The sequence below is a fragment of the Trachypithecus francoisi genome, unplaced genomic scaffold (genome assembly GCF_009764315.1).
Source record: "Trachypithecus francoisi isolate TF-2019V2 unplaced genomic scaffold, Tfra_2.0 Lachesis_group6, whole genome shotgun sequence".
Lineage (NCBI taxonomy): Eukaryota > Metazoa > Chordata > Mammalia > Primates > Cercopithecidae > Trachypithecus > Trachypithecus francoisi.
This window is the reverse complement of record NW_022681471.1, coordinates 48,884,028-48,901,838: the sequence shown is the minus strand read 5'-3', so window position 1 is coordinate 48,901,838 and position 17,811 is coordinate 48,884,028. Positions and strand designations below refer to the sequence as shown.

The 17,811-nt window shown below is 40.6% G+C and overlaps 1 protein-coding gene across 2 annotated transcripts; it reads left to right on the top strand.

Annotated features, from left to right (window-relative positions):
• Positions 1-3,382: 3,382 nt before the first annotated feature.
• On the top strand, positions 3,383-5,588 carry TCEAL8 (transcription elongation factor A like 8). Of its 2 annotated transcripts, XM_033201922.1 has the most exons (3): positions 3,383-3,510; positions 3,911-3,983; positions 4,571-5,588. In XM_033201922.1, exon 3 carries the CDS (start codon positions 4,609-4,611, stop codon positions 4,960-4,962), a length of 354 nt encoding a protein of 117 aa, XP_033057813.1. In that variant the 5' UTR covers positions 3,383-3,510; positions 3,911-3,983; positions 4,571-4,608; the 3' UTR covers positions 4,963-5,588. The 2 variants fall into 2 exon arrangements, with proteins under 2 accessions (XP_033057813.1, XP_033057814.1); XM_033201923.1 differs by lacking the exon at positions 3,911-3,983.
• Positions 5,589-17,811: the final 12,223 nt, after the last annotated feature.

Below are 17,811 nucleotides of genomic sequence, written 5' to 3'. Positions count from 1 at the left end.
CAAGACTATGGAAGGAACATAGAAAACACTATTCTGGATACTGTGGTCTTATGTAAGAGCTTTCTGGATACTCGAATGGTAAAATGCTGACTGCTTTCTCCTCCTCTCACATAACCTGGAGGACTTTGGACTTTGGAACTATTTCTAGTGCTCTCTTGGTGCACAAAAACAGGACATTGATTGGCTCAGAGGCCCAGGGTTTCTACTCTCCAGAACTCATACCCTTATTGTTAAAATTAATGTGTACACCTTTTTCTCTCCTTTTTAAAAAGATACAGTTTTCACTTCAGTAGAATGCTATTTTCAAAAATTTACTTATATTTGAAATCTACTTTGATTGACTTAATTTCAAAGGTAGCTGAGTGTTATATTGACACACTGAAATTGCGCAGGAACAGGATGAAGGTGAAGGCCTGTATCACCTGACTGTTTGTCAGGTGTGTACCAGTGAGCTAACTAATCTCTACTGTGAGTATTTAGGAAGACAAGGTCAATAACCTTTGCCAATAGCTCCATAAACATGGTATTAGTATTGCTGTGGCTATGTGTAAAGCAGAATAAGTAAAAGAGAGTACAATAAAACTTCTGCTTCAATTTTGTGCAGGCAAAATGAAGTTTGTCTGTGAGCCAAATGGCAAATAGCTCTTTCTGAGACCCTGAGATGCCTGAGAGACCCAGTGTTTAACAGTACTAGAACCACCAAAGAAGCATAATAGCTGGAGCCTGATCCTTGCTCCCTACCCTCAACTCACATCTGACCATCTTCCTGGTTAGATACCCTCCACTCCCAACACACACACACACACGGAAAGGCACAAGGTAACCTTTGTTAAGGGTTACATGAAAGGTGCAGATCTCATGTGCAGCAATGACAGAGGAGGGAGAGATCACTTCCAGCTTCAGAGGCTGGATGATTAGGTCTTGGTCTCTAAGAACAAGCAGGACCAGGATCTAGGAGGAAGAGGAGGGCAATCAGGAAGAAGAAAATGGCAAACAATGACAAAGAGAAAAGTATAAGGCATGCTTGGGCACAGTGACTAAGGGTTTAATATTATTATTTTTAAAATTTTTAATTTGATCTCACCGTTTCTGTAGACACTGAAGTAAGGGTTTATTTTGGATGGGGCAGAGAAGGAGATGATGAAGCTAGAAACATGTCCTGAGGCTCAATCTGATGGAGGCTGAATGTCAAGATAAGGAGTGTAGGATTTATGTGGTGAGTGGTGGGGTTACCATCCAGGGTCACTGAGCAGGAGAATGACCATTGAAAGCAGGGACAAGGTAATGTGTAAGGTGGATTAAAGTGAGAGAGGGAGGCACTGGAGGCAGGAAGTCCAGAAGTGAAGCAATAAGGGGCTAAATCTGTGCATGGATGTTTATGTTTACATGGATGCTTAGAGCTGGGTACAACTCAAATGTCCTTCAGCAGGTGAATGAATAAGCAAACTGTGGAATAGCTAAATAACAGAATACTACTCAGCAGAAAGAGAAGAATAAACTATTGATACATGCAACAACTTAAATGAATGTTCAGGGCATTATGCTGAGTGAAAGAAGCCAATCCCAAAAGAAGCCAGTGCACAGAAATTTGAAAATGAAATCATTTACATAATATTCTGAATAAGACAAAAGTATAGTAACGGGGAATATATTAGTGGTTGCCAGAGTTTAGGGAAGGCAGTAAAATAGGACTACGAGAGACAGCAAGCAGGAGTTTCTGGGGGGTGATTGAACTGTAATCTGATTGCAGTGGTGGTTAAACAAATCTATACATTGGTTAAACTTCATAGAAGTGTACACACACACAAAGTCCATTTTGCTGCTGATAATTTTTCTTTTAAAAGATCAGAGTTGTTCCTCACTAAATTGGTTACATTTAAAAGAGTGGAAACATTTGGTGACAGGTAATGATTAAATCTTTATAATTTGCTAGTTATATTTATATTAAAAAGCTCTCTCTCAAACAATAGAACATTTATCCCTCAAGTGTGGAAGAAATTTGTCATGCTTCAACTATGAATCATTAAGTCCAAAAAATATTTATTTTTTCCAACCCTTCCTTTCTCTTCTCTGGTGGGTGTTATTGTTGACTGAGGTATCCTGCTGTGACCACCCTAGACAAAAGACCCCCTCTGCCTTCTTCTGACTCTCCAGCTGGCTCCGTTGGCCAGAATGCCACTCCAGGAACCACCATCCTTCCAAGTACCAGTGGATTCTGAGTTGCAGGGATATCAGTTTCCTGTTTAATATTAGTTTTTACAGCAAGGTTGTTCTCTTTGCTTTCTAATCATAACAATTATGCATGTCAATAGTTCTTTTAATGGGACACAGTGGATGATACCAGACTATCTCAAGAGTGCCATGAATGAATGAAAATGCCATGCAAAGAAGCCTCATGCCTGATGGTGAGATACAGGGAACTCTTCCTTTTCTGAGTGTTTCATGAGTATATATTTCCCAACAACAAAATGTTTTCCAAGAAACATATTTCTTTGAGTTCCAAAATAATTTTACTCAGTGGAAAGCAAGCTTTTCTGTGGACTTATCTGATTGACAAGATACTGAATCCTACAGAGGAAATGAGGAGGAAGTCTGTCTGAAGCCTCCAGTGAAACCTTAGTGGATGCCACCAGCAGTCATCAATGAAAAAGATCAGACATCGAACACTTGATAACTTGAGTTCTGCCAGAAATAGAAAAAGTAGTAGATTACCTATACAAAATTGCCAACAAGAGAAAACTGGGCCTCCTTCCACACATTAATTTGGGAGTCAATTTTTTAAGTGCCATTTTGTAAGATTTTTAAAAATTCTAACACATCAATATGTTGTGAATACTGTCATTTCATTTCCAGCCATTAGAAAGCTTTTCCAAAGTCTTACACATTGATATAACTAATTTATCCTCCATATTAAGTGTTACATATTGCTTTGAGGCATCCGTTTTCTGTTGCCATTTTTAAAAGTACGCTGATTGCTGAAAACATAGAACACAACAGAAAGCTATTCAAGAGGACTAGTCAAATCCTCCACTTTCAACCTTAGATTCTTTCCAGCCCCGCTTCCCGATCTACCACCTTTGTCCATTTCAATGCTGGATAGGATTCCAGGGGAAATGGTGGACTGTAGGGGTCTTGGAGGAGGGGAGGTGGGAGTATTGGGAGCAGGAGAAGAGATGATTCCCCAAAGAAGGAGAAATGATCGATTACCCCTAAAAGGCTGATCCTCCTGGTAATCTGAGAAAGGCGAATAAATACTCCAGGGAGAAGATAACAGTTTATTGTCTCTGATTGGCAAATACGAAAAAAGATTGACAGTATCAAGTGGAGGGAACGCAGCGGGCGGGCTGCAGTGTTAATGGGAGGGGTAACTGGGGACTCGAGCTCAGTGATGACGCGACTCTCACGTGACCAGGAGTCGACGTGTGCAGAAGTCCTTATAGTCCAGGGCCTGTTTCCCTGTAGCAGCTCCCTATTGCTGGAGAAGGAGAAAAGTGCCCAAGATCCTTTCAGGTTAGTATAAAGGTGGGTGCTGACCTGGAGACCCTGGGGTCGAGGAGGCCGAGAGCAGAAAGCAAGCGGAGCCGGCACTGCTTTCCTCACTGCTGTTCCGCCAAACTCCCATTTTGTGCAGGAAATTTGGGGCTGTTTGGTGGGGGATGGCGGGTGGAGAGAGAGAAGGGTAGTTAATTAAGGGTCCTGAGAGAGAGGCATAGAAACTGTTTGGAAGAAACTTGCTTTTCCTACTCCCTGCTTGCAGAAAAACGGTGGGCACGGATGAGGGCGGGGTTGCCATAAAAGGAGGGCGAGGATGAGGACGTGGGAAACTTTACACCAACAAGGCCTAGAATCATGAAAGAGACCCGTGATCCAGGTACTAGCCTGCTCACCAAACACTCCCGTCTGTCTGCAGGATATTTGGTTTTTTGGGCGCGACACAAATCGAGGTGAGGGAAGAGAGAGGAAAATCCCCTGAATCCCTGCAGGTCAGTTTTTGTAAAGGTGCAATTGCTTCGTGTCTCTTTGGGTGGGGGTGGAAGTGTGAGTGACACCAAAGCACATCCCGGGGTCGCAGCAGCCCCTCCCCATCCGGATTAAGCGCCGGAGGCCGGTGCCGAGCCTGCAGCGGAAATGAGGCGGGGGAGGGGGAGGTTTAAGAGACGCTGAACTGGGAGGGGAGACCAGAGACTGGACCAACCCTCTCAGGTGAGAGGTTGGAGGTTGAGAGGGCTTGGGAAAGTCTGAAGGGCGGGAGTGTTGGAGACCAGAGGCGGGAGAAGGGTTAATTGCTTCCGTACTGCTCCCATTTCAGTATTAGGAGAGGCTTGTAGCAGGGCCTGCTGGGAAGATGGTGGGCAGGAGCGGGAGGAGAAAGATGGAGCTGGAACGAAAGGGGGCGGGAAGGGAGGTGGAGTCAGGGGAGTTCTGAGCCTGAGGATCCAGCTTTCTCTAGTTGGAAAACTTTTGACAATTAGGGTACTGAGTCAGAAAAGGCCAGTCGCTAGGGGACCCCGTACTCTGGCTGCTGGTCTGTTTGCCTGGAATCTAGTAGTTTTGTTTCCTTGTTTTCTAGGATTAATTTATTCAAAAAGGAAATTAAAAATACTCAATATGCAAAAGTCTTGTGAAGAAAATGAGGGAAAACCACAGAACATGCCAAAGGCCGAGGAAGATCGCCCTTTGGAGGATGTACCACAGGAGGCAGAAGGAAATCCTCAACCTTCCGAAGAAGGTATAAGCCAGGAGGCAGAAGGAAACCCCAGAGGAGAGCCGAATCAGCCTGGCCAGGGATTTAAAGAGGACACACCCGTTAGGCATTTGAACCCTGAAGAAATGATAAGAGGAGTAGATGAGCTTGAAAGGCTTAGGGAAGAGATAAGAAGAGTAAGAAACAAGTTTGTGATGATGCATTGGAAGCAAAGACATTCACGCAGCCGTCCTTATCCTGTGTGCTTTAGGCCTTGAATTCATTTTTGCCTAATATTAAAATCTGGCCCCAGCTTTCTTTCTGTTAGCATTTTCTGATGTATCTTTGACCTCCATTTTACTTTTAATAATCTGATGAAATTTTGTTTTAGATAGTTTCTTGGTACCAGCATCTCATTGGATTTTGGATTTTGACCCATTTTCCAGGTCTATTTTTCAATTGGAAACTTTCACACATTTGCATGGGAATGTGTTCATTCCATGTTGTAAAGTAAAACATAACAGGTTATGGCAAAGCAGCATATTTAATATCAGCTCACATATATAGGATAAAATTCCAAACTTTGTGTGTGTGCGTGTGTGTATACATACATCCATATAACATATATCAAAAACTTAACCAAGCTTATTTCTGTGTGGTGTGAAATTTTGTTTTCTTCTTTTTATTCTTTTTGCTTATATGTGCTTTTTAATGAACACGTGTCTCACACACAAAAAGAATTAAGGATTTTTTTACAAGTAAGAGTCAAATAATTTGCAACCAGCTTATGAGGGCAATGGGGGCATCCAAACTCTTGATGAAAGAACAATAAAAAAGAAATGTAAACCTCAAATTACCTCTGGATCTCTTAGCCAGAGGAATAAACTGGCAATTATTACAGATACACACGTTTAAGACTCAGTCTTTTCATGGGGAAAATATTTGCTTCACGGGGCTGCAGTGGGGAAGAAATGAGGCAGTAACAGCTGTGCTCAGTGGGATCTCGTTCCCATCCATGCATACGGAATCCCAACCCACTATAGAAGCACCAATATTTAAGGGAGGGCCTGGCATGACGTGACTTGTACTCAGGAACAAGTCCAGTAGGCAGAGGTGGGGGCTTCCCTATCAGTCCTCTGCTAGTGAACCCTGTCTCCTCCCTTGGGTCCTGCCATGCCTGCTCAACATTGCTGCCTCTTCTGCTGAGTGCTGTGCTCTCTGCTGGCCCCACTCCTGCTGATGCACTGCAGTCCTTGGGAGCCAAAACTCCACCGAGTTCCCTGGAGTCCTCAGTAGGTTGAACTCTCACTGTCTTCTAAAGCTTCTCTCTGCTTTATAGTGATACTTAACACAGGTGGGACTTCTCTAGGGTTGCTTGGGCCACAACGTCCTTCGGAGCCCTTAGCAAAACAGCCCCTTCTGTTTTCAATCACAAGACCCTTCCTCTTCACAGGAGTCAGATGTGATGACTCCATTTGGGATTTGGACTGGGGTATAAGTTTGAGTCAAAGACATCATGTTGTAATCACAGTTTTTGCTCTAAGTCTAAGGAATGAGGATTTGTCCTCTTGGGATGATCTCTTCCTGAAGGCTCCTGGGCAGGCCTTACTAGTTCAGAAGACTGTTGGGGAACATATATAAATTGCACAAAGTGATGCAGGGAACAGATCTAAGGAACAGTCCCCTTAATTCCATCTCTTCTCCTGTTGACCTGTGGTTAAAAAAAACTTTCAAAGTCGGTAAGAACCTTATAAATATACTTGAAGTAGAATACTATTATATAAATGTTAGATATTATATTTCCCCTGTAGAACAAGCGAAGACTACCTCTTCCTCTTGGTATCCCACATATGGATACTTGTAGGTGTTTAACTGGCACATTGTGTTTTAATATTTAATTGATTTTTTGATTGCTACTAAGAGCTAGCAGGTTTGTCCAAATCAGATTACTCGCTGAATAATCTACAAGTATTCTTATTTCTCTAGAGTTATGACAAGCAATTCCAAGAAGAAACAGGGTAGAGAATAGATTGTACTCTAAATGTTTTATTATCAAAGTATCTCACTTAATCACCTGCATCAGAATCTGCTGGGGAGTATCTTGAAAATGCTGATGTCTGGGCTCCACATAAGGCCCACTGACCCACATTTTCTGGAGGTAGGCTGTAAAATTATAGCTTGCAAACTCCTGCAGGTGATGATGATACGGATTGAAGAATGAGAACCACTAGTAATACAATATGCTTTTCATTATTACAAATATTAAGTACATAATAATTGGCAGGAAATCTTGGTGAATGCTTGCTGACATTCAGGAAATAGAAGGCCTATATAAGCATTTATTGTTTTAAGTATGAATTTTTAAAGGAAAAGATGGACACATCTATACAAAAAATGTATAAGGTTCCTGTTAACAAAGAAAGACAAGATAAAAAACTAGGGGGAGGAATGTAACATAAGATGTCTTTTTATTGAGTGAACACCATGTTTAGCCATGCATTGCCTCCTCCCAGTATGAGTAAAATGTATCAGAAATAAATTCAAAATTATCTTTTAGTAATCATCTCAAAAAAACAATTGAGCCAACCCTGCACCCTTGGCTTTCTTCTGTTTCTATTTTTTCACTATATGATGTCATTTTCAGGGAATCTTCATGTCTCCAGACCATTCTTCAAGGTGATGGCAGCCTGATAGGTGCTGGTCGAACTGGAATTCTAACTGGAGTGAGATAAAGTTCCAGGTTCACCAGAACCAGTTTTACGAGAGGATAAATCCTCCCCCCAGCCCTCAGAGGATGGTGCTCAGACAGGATGTTAAAGGGTTGGCCCGAGCAACACTTCTGACTTTGTCCCTCCACTCCAGTCTGCAGCAGGTACTAGGCTCTCCTAAGGCTAACGGCCAGGCTATCCTGAACAGACATATGTGGAGGAGGATTACTGTCCTATTTCAGGTCAGAGCACTTTGCCTTTCCCTCCTTCTCCCTTTCTCTTCTGGGGAACATTTTGTAGGGGAAAAGAAGAAGCTCCATAACTTCCCAGTTGAAAACATTGGTTGGGATAATCTTTGAGCAAGCAGATGTCTGAACAGGTCTGACCAGGTAACTTGGGGTTGAAGCAGAAGGGTCTGACCCTTCTCTCAGAGTCCAGTGAAGTAGCCCACAAGACAACTGGGGCAAAAACAGAGTTAGACAGCACACAAAACCTCACCCATCCCTCTCCCACCCACCTTGTGCAGACTCCCAGAAGGGCCTCGATGTGCACTGGCCTGTTTGGTTGGTTCTGCAAGGACTTTAGCTCTGTGTCTTCGCAGTGCATCTGATGCCTGAGCCAGCCCAGGCCCTGAAGCACAGGAGACACCACGTAAAGGGAACTTGCAAAGACATGCGTTCTAATAACTCAGGAGAAAATGGGTGTCCCCTCCTCTCTGAAAACCCACTTGTACTGCAGGCCCAGCTCACGACTTGGGGTTCAGGGCAGTCAAACTGCGAATTGGTGTGTCAATGCCTTTTTAAGGCATTGATCATGCAGAAAGTAATCCAACTGTGAGCCTTGCTCTTTAGGTCTGTCATTTGAGGAAACATTACGAAATTTCTGACAGCCTAAAGGATTGTTCGAACAATAAGACAAAGATGAAATTCAAATCCTTGGGTTTAGGAAGGAAAAAAAGTGATTTAAGTATATGGCCGTAGTGTCAGATAAACCTGGGTTCCAGTTTGGGCTCTTCTCCTTATTGGTATGTGACCTTGTATAGATTATTTATCCTCTTTCTTGGAGGATAACTACCTTCTCGGAGACCTGGCCATTCATGGGGTCCCCAGACATAAGACTCTTAGATCAAACAGAAAATGTCCTCTCCACCACCATCATTGCTGTCAACATCATTATCATCATCATCATCATCATCATCATCCAGGGATGGTGTTGAGTAAATATTCAATGGATTCTGGTTGGGGACAGGTCACATACTGAGAAGATTTGACATAATCAGTTACTTTGCCCTGGAAGTCCATCATCTAAAAAGGTGGACCCAATATAATAGGAAAAGAATTGGATTTCCTGCTCATAAGAAGTGTGAGGTCAAATTGGTACATTCATCTATAAAATGGGTATGACCATATATAACCTACAAGACTGTATTGTGAGAAATAATGCAGAAAACTGTATGAAATGCCTGGCATATAATAGGACTTCAGAGAATGTTAGATCTGCAGTAATCATTATTATCAGTGTCATCATCATCATCATTGTCATCAGATGATGTTAAGATAATATTCAAATAGGAACTGAAAAAGTCTGTGCTTTCTTGACCCCATGCCACCCTTCTAAAGCAAAAGCCTCATCTCATTCCTTTCATCCAACCTCCTTTCTTGCATAAAAGAAGCAACTTTTATATAAGCTAAATATAATAATGGTCATTCATTTGGAATTGAAAAACAATAATTGAATTCTGTAAACATTTACATTATTTATGCACTCCGATGCTGTTTCTTTATTGCAGGATGAGAAAAAAATTCCTCCACATTTCCATTTATTTAGTTACCCGCCAGAAAAATTTCAAATCATGAGGAAAAATCTTAACTATCATGAATTGCAAAATATAATATAAAAATATATCATTAACATGGAAAAAACCTGCTTCAGAACACACACACACGCACACACAGTTTAAGGATAAATATAAAAATACTTGAAGTGGATATTTCTAGATGGCTTTATTATGGGAAATTTGTAGTTTCATCTTCATCCTCTGTATTTCCAGTTTTATTTTTTTCAATGAGCGTGTGGAGCTTTTACAATTAGAAAAAAAGTCATAAAGTTGAAAATAGTATAATTCCGTTTCTCCTTTTGCTTTAGCTGATACAGGGGCTGTTGGCTCTTCCAATTCGTCATTTGCTACCTGTTTCATCTTACTTCTAAGAATAACCTGGTAAATGTCAGATTTCTGTGGGTCCCGGCTTGCCACTTTTCCTTGTCAACTAAATTAATGCTGTAGTTCTGTCTTTGGTCACATGGTGGCAATTCATAACTACTTTCTAAATATTCTCCAATAAATTTATGTTAATTTTCAAAAATATACAGTAGTAATAAACATAAATTTCAAAGACCATTATGAAACTGATTTCCAGTACCGCTTTAAAAATATGTAAGTGTAGAGAAATAATGGAAGGCTATGCCTTCAGTTGCATTTTCTTGAGGCTCCCAAGTTCACATTTCATTTATTTACTCATTCAACAAATATTTACTGGAAGCCTACAATGTGTAAAACTGTACAAGCCACAATCCATTCATGCATCGTAAACTTTTCTCCTTAAACCTCTATATTCGGCCGGGCGCGGTGGCTCAAGCCTGTAATCCCAGCACTTTGGGAGGTCGAGGCGGGCGGATCACGAGGTCAGGAGATCCAGACCATCCTGGCTAACACGGTGAAACCCCGTCTCTACTAAAAAAAAATACAAAAAACTAGCCAGGCGAGGTAGCGGGCGGCTGTAGTCCCAGCTACTCGGGAGGCTGAGGCAGGAGAATGGCGTGAACCAGGGAGGCGGAGCTTGCAGTGAGCTTAGATCCGGCCACTGCACTCCAGCCTGGGCGACAGAGCCAGACTCCGTCTCAAAAACAAACAAACAAACAACAACAACAACAACAACAACAACAACAAAAACCCTCTATATTCAACTGCCTGCCCAAATTGACCACTTGCACCAAGATAAATATTATCCAGCCATATGGACATGACCCTGCATGGACACATACTCATCTCTTCTAGCCAATTTGTCCCTTAAAACTGGAGGTTCACCATGTAAAGTGGAGGCAGTATGAAAAGGCAGGGAAAGCCTGGGATTGAGAGTCAGGAAAATCTGTTGAAATAGCCATTTTCTTACTTCAGAACTCTTGTAATTGATCAACAGGATTCTTGGTAACCCAGAAAGTAGATTAATAACATGGCTTATTATACATGGTTTTAAAATACAAGACATACCTATATTATCTAGGATTGAGAGTAAAAATCTCTATTATGCATTTCACAACCATTGATGTAGATGATTTCCAAGGCCTGCTTCTTGCAGTTTTGACATTTATTGAGCTCCTGCTAACTGCTTTGGCCTTTGACTAGGTCTTGAAACATAGTGTACAAAACAAAGTTTCTGCCTTCATGATGCTTGTATTCCAATTTACACTCTTTTAAAAAATGAGGTAAAATTCACATACAGGGAAATGCACAGATCTTAAGTGTGCAATTATATACAATTAACTGTGTAAAATAGAATATTTCTAATCACTCCAGGAAGTTTCCTGTCGCTCTTCCCAGCCACCTTTTCTCCAATAACCACTTAGGTTATTTCTACAAATTTTTCTGTTGTAGAACTTCAGATAATTGGAATCACACAGTATATATTCATTTGTGTCAGCATCTTTCACTCAATGTAAGGTTTTTAAGATTCATCCTTATAATTTTATGTATTAGTTGTTTATTCTTTTAAAACATTATTGTTGTATAGTACTGCATAGTGTGAATATACAAAAATTTGGTATATCTATTCAAGATGTTATTGGACATATGAGTTGTATCCATTTTTGTCTATTATAAATATAACCACTGTGAGCATTCTTGTGAAAGCTTGTTTGTGAATATATGTTTTCATTTCTCTTGGGAAATACTTAGGAGTGGAATTTCTGCATTATAGAAAAGGTAAACATTTAATTTGATATGAAATTGCTAAACAGTTTTCCAAAGTGGTTGTACCATTTCATACTACCAATGTATGAGAATTTCAGTTGTTCAACATCCTCAGCAAAATGTCAATGTCATGAAAGAAAGATGAATAGAGAACTGTTCTAGATTAAAAGACATACCAACTACACGTAGTGTTTGAATAAGGATTGTAGGTTATATAATGGTATTATATCAATTTTAAATTTTATGAATGTGATAATTGTACTGTGTTTAGGAGAGTGTCCTTGTTGTCAGGAGATAAAATGCTGGAGTATTATGATGATGTCTACATCATCTACAGTTGGTTTTCAAATAGTTCAGCAATGTTAAATATATATATTATATATTATATATATATAGAGAGAGAGAGAGATAAAGCAATTGGCAAAATATTAACTGGCAAACACAATCTAGATGAAGAAATTGAAAGTATATTTCAATTTACTTTATTATCCTTGAAACATTCTGTAGATCTGAATGTTTTCAAAACAAAACTTTGATGGGGAGGGAGGCAATGATATCTGTCAGCCTTCCAGAAGAAAAGGTGGTTGAATGAGAACAAGCATAAGATTGACAAATTAGGTCATATGAAATCATGAAAGGATAGTTTGCTGTAACACCTTTATAGAGTAACAAAAAGAGAGAGACAGCAGGTTGATACCTGCTTCTGGTGGTAGTTTAAGAAATCATTCTATAGGCCGGCTTATTGAAACAGACCACCACATGTCATCAAGACTTTTTGTAAGAATTAAAATAGCAGTATTTATATATTATAGATATGATCTTATTCCTGTGGGAAGAAGAAAGTTGGGGAGCTTGAGAATATCTTAATATCAATTTAGGTAGACTGGAAGCAACCATAAAGAGTTATGACAAAAAAGATAATGTTCTAGTAAGAAAAACCTAGTTTATTGTATCAGACTTTGACGTGGAAAGACAATGTGTGAGCTGCTTTGCCAGCAACGAGAACATATATTGATATATTGGTCACAGGGACCAAGGCTGGCCTTGTCCCATTCAACCACCGTCTATTATGGGATGAAAACAGTGATCTGCAGCTCCAGAACAAGTGTTCAGAAAGAGAGTGGAAGGAAACTTAAGAATGATAGGAATGGAGTATCAGGTGGTGTGAGGATGTAGGAAGGATGGGAATAGAGCAAAACTCCAAAGTAAAAGTAACATAATCTGTATTTACACAAGGACCAGAGGTGAAACTGGATTCAGACTAAAAATGTATCAGGGATATAGTATAGTAATCCCTCAGGACATAAAGTTGTTTCCCAGAGCTATATTTTTCCTCCAATCTTCTAAACATTCCACAAGTGGAGTTCATCTCCAAAAACAGCTGATATAAGAATACATGAAAGTATTCTCCACAAGTCACTTTCTTTTTGTCTTACAGAAGTCTACTTTTGCAGAATGAGGATTTCCCAAAGAAATATCAATTTCATAGTGTTGTTTTAAGGATTATTGAATGTGATATCTTTTTATATGGCATTCTGGAGTCATTCTTTTATGTGATGGGACAATACTTCAGGTAGGGACACCAGGAAGGAACTGTTGCAGTAGTTTATGGGAGGTAAAAACAACAGGCCTTGGTGGTTGATTGGATGTGAACACTAAGAAAGTCTGGCATGGGGAACTAGTTGAATCTTGGTGTCATTAATATAGATAGAGACCCAAAGTGAAATTTGAGGTGCAGTGAGAGAACTGAAAGAGAAGATTGTATTTACTTCAAAGTGAGATATTTGTGTGTCAAAGTTCAAAATAAGTTGGATAAAATATTAGGGAGCTCAAAAGAGAGATATATGCTGGAGATGCAGATTTGGGAGTCAACGCTTAATATGATACTGAAAACCATAAGATATTTGAACATTGTGGTAGGCTAATGATGTCCCCCAAAGATATCCACGTCCTAATCCTTGGACTAGGTTAATTATATCTTATGTGGTAAAAGGGACTTTGCAGATGTGATTAAGTTAAAGATCTTGAGATGGGGAGATTACTCTGGTGGGCCCTATATACAATCACAAGCATCCCTTATAGAGAGAGGCAGAGGGAGATTTCACTTCAGAAGTAAAAAACCCAATACAATAATGGAAGCAGAACTTATAGTAATGAAACCACAAGCCAAAAAATGCTGGCAGAACCAAAGCTGGAAGAAGAAAGGTACAGAAGGAACCAGCCCTGCCAACACCTTGAATTTAGCCTTGTAAGACTCAATTTACAGTTCTGTCTTCCAGAACTGTAAAACAACAAATTTCTGTTGTTTTAAGCCACCAAATTTATGGTCATTTGTTACAGCAGCAATAGAAACCTAATACAAACATCTTGAGAAAGAAGAAAATGTCTATGAAAGAATACCTGAAGGATACTGATATTTCAGTTGGGTTGCAATATAGTTTATTGGCTATGACCACAAGCAGTGGTGTCAAAGAGATCTGTATTCAAATTCAACTCTATACTCACTAGCTATGTGACTTTGTACAAGTTATTTAAATGATATATTGAGTTTTTCTATCTGTAAAATTGGGATAATAATAGCATATACCTCAAGGGACTTTTGTCAGGATTAAAGGCTAATATACAATTAATGCACTTTGTACATAGCAAGTGATTCATAAGTGGTTGCTTTGGAGATGCAAGTGTGTTAGCATGATTTACAGCTGATAATCACTGTGTAGTTAATAAACGTTTTTATTATGGCAATAAACCAACACTGAATGCTGTTCTTTTAGAGAAGTTGTATTGAATTATCCATCTCAGTTCAGCAATGTAAGAGACTACATGAAGGCTTGGGACCAAAGCCTGCATTGTTAAAAATAATGCATCTGGGCTGGGCGCGGTGGCTCACGCCTGTAATCCTAGCACTTTGGGAGGCCGAGGTGGGTGGATCACGAGGTCAAGAGATCAAGACCATCCTGGCCAACATGTTGAAACCCCGTCTCTAGTAAAAATATAAAAATTAGCTGGGTGTGGCGCTCCTGTAGTCCCAGCCACTTGGGAGGCTGAAGTAGGATAATCGCTTGAACTGGGAGGCAGAGGTTACAGTGAGTCAAGATCGCGCCACTGCACTCCAGCCTGGTGACAGAGCAAGACTCCATCTCAAACAAACAAATAAATAAATAATAAATAATAAATAAAAAACATGCATCTGGCCAGGCATGGTGGCTCATGCCTGTAATCCCAGAGCTTTGGGAGGCCAAGGCGGGTGGATCTTTTGTGGTCAGGAGTTCGAGACCAGCCTGGCCAGCATAGCAAAACCCCATCTCTACTAAAAATACAAAAAAAAAAAAAAAAAGAAAAAAGAAAATTAGCCGGGTGTGGTGACACATGACTGTAATCTCAGCTACTTGAGGGGCTGAGGCAGGAGAATCACTTAAGTCTGGGAGGTGTGGAGGTGCCAGAGCCAAGATCACATCACTGCACTCCAGCCTGGGTGGTAGAGGGAGACTCTGTCTCAAATAAATAAATAAATAAATAATAATAAATAAATAAAGCGTCTATGTGGACTGGTCTCTCTCTCTCTCTCTCTCTCTCCTCTCTCTCTCTCTCCTCTCTCTCTCATTCTCTCTCTCTGTGTGTGTGTGTGTGCATGTGTGTGTTGCATTTATACTTTTGGGACCAAACAGGCCAAAATGCAGCTTGTTGAGGATTTGAGACAGTAGTAAAATATTTTTCTACTTTGATAGTTACTTTATATCTGTGAGAACAATGCCACATTCTCTATTAAGGTCTTTCTCCTTTCTCCTCTCCTTAGATTTTTCAGGTAACATTTACATTGAAATGATTACATGGTTACATTAATGATAAATTATCTCTTCCTAAGAGCATAACCTTGAACTGTTTTTCAAAACTCTTGCTTCTAACTAAAGTTTCTAAAGTAAAATATATAACAATGACCAAGAAGTGTGAAAGGAGTAATGCAAAAATTGAATCTGGAGCTAGTGGAATGTTAAATAAAGGCCTTAAGAAAAACCTTTTCCCCTCCCAAATGAAAGTAGCTTTATTATATTTATGATTTTTAAAGAAACTATGTAGGAAAATATTGAGAATTACTGAAAATTGCACTATAGATCCCTGACACTGTGCATGACAAAAACAAGGAAGTTGGTGGGCACTGGTGGCTTGGGGTGGGGTGAGGAGGAAGAGTGGTGACAGGAGGGACAGGTAACAAGAAGCAAGGCCTGGTGGGGTAGGGTGTAGGAGGATTGGTTGGATAGGGGGTGCAGACCTTCATTAATAACCAGAGAAGGGCAAATGCCAACCTTCATCAGTGATGTCATTTGTGGCCCCTCAAGATTGGCAAAGACCAGAGTGACAGGGTGGTGTGCACTGAGGCACTGTTCACAGAGGGGTGGAGGTGGGTCTCTCCGTGTGTATGGTGGGAGTGTGGTGGGGGTTTCTGTTGCACTGCCTGCCAGCCTAGAGGTGGGGTGCGGGGGTTGGGAGATTAAACTCTGCTGTTAGTTGAGACCCTCACATGACCAGAAGCCAACGTGTGAGTAAATTCCTCTTATTCAGGTCTCTTTTATTTTTGCAGCACTCCTCTTTTCTGTTGAGACAGGCTAGTGTCTGGCCCAGAAGATGAGGGGGAGAAAGGCATTTTCCCAGAATGGAGCAGGTCTGTGTGAGCAACTGGACTTGGAGCTGTGTGTCAGTGGTAGTGGTGTAAGGGGGTACATGTGAAAGGGAAGGAAGGCAAAAACTGAAGCAGGTACAGGTCTGTTTGCTTTGACACCTCTTCAATATTTTGAAACAGATATGATATGCCTTGGGATGGAGGGAAGGGCTGGAGAAAGAGGGCCAGGAGGAAACACATAGACCTGGGGGTAGCTTGTAAATAATTCACTTCTTTTACACCCTGCCTGCAAAGGAGTGCTGCATAAGCACCAAGATGAGGAGTATTGAGATGAAAGGGGAAGGATGTAAAAGAAATGGTGGTTATGTAGGGGGTGCAGATGTGGGCAAATGGATACTAAGAAATCGTTGAAACTACTTCCCTTAATCCAATGTGGTGGGCATTTTAGAGCAGGAGATGGGGATGAAACGGGTGGGAAGAGGAGCTTTGAGACTTGAAGGGGTTAGGTGTCCAGTCTTCAAAGAGGCCCTTGTCTAGTATACTGGTCCATCCACCAAGCACTTCAGTACCACTATCTTTCTTCTGTCTGCAGGTCCAAATGCCTATTAGGCTCAAGAAAGGAAAGGGGAATAGGAAACTGACTGGGATTTGGGCAGGTCACTATGTGCCATGCTCTGGACTAGAACCTCGGAGGGTTGGGGGTGAAAGGATGGAAATGGCCCAGGCCAGAACATAACTAGGAGGAGAATTGCTCCTACTTACATTTCATTCAGTCCAGGGAGAGGCTGGTAGAATGATCTAGAGGAAAAATTGTTGAGAGAGACTGAGAGAATATGTATGTGTTCCTTAGGTATGGGAGAAGGGCAAAAACCTGGAGGGAACAGAGGAGTGAATTAGAGCAAAGGTGAGACCTTTGCACTCATCCCCCTGATTCGGGAAAACACATGGGTACTGGAATGAGCAGCACACATTCAGTATTTCATCTCTTTTTTCTCCAAGGAGTAATTGCAGTCAAAGAGGAAAAGGGAAAAACAACTTTCAACATGGAAAATTCCCACCAGGAAAATGAAGAAAGGGTTCATAATGTAGAGGAAGAGCTACATTTGGAAGAAATTGAAGGCCAGGAAGCTAGAGGAAATAATCACCAGGAACAAGCACCACCTGCCCAGGAAGATGGAGACGGGCATGTCCCATAGGCATGTCAATAACAATGAAGGGAGAGGGAGGAGGAGGAGGAGGAGGAGAAAAGGAAGAGTGGGGAGGGAGACGGGGAGGAGGAGAAAGAGGAGGAGAAGAACAGTGTCCAGAACAGATTTTTAAAAATTAAGAAATAAATTTAGAGTAATGCATTGGATGAAAAGACAGTCCAGGAAGTGGCCTTATCCCATTTAGTGCTTTTTGTCTTGAATTATTTTTTCTTATGTTTTTAGGGCTTCACTTTTATTTTAGGTTGCATTTTCTAGTCATACTTTTGCTCAGTTTAGTGTTTTAACCTTTTGATGATATTGGTTTTAGATGTTTTTGTTGTCACCAGTATCTCACTAGATTTTGCTTTATGGTTTTATATGCAAGTCTGCATTTTAATACGGGATTTTTCCATTTGCATAGAAAAAGTTCACATATGTATACACAAGTACACAGACACACACACATATATATGATATCCCAATTTAAAATAGGCATATTTATATGTTACATGTGTGCATAGAAAAAATTTGGATAAGATGTACGTGAAAAGCTTAATAATATTGGTTTCTCTTTAAGGGGCAGATTTACGGAAAATTTTCTGTTTTGAATATCTGTGTTCTTTCATTTTTTCAAAAGAATATGTTTA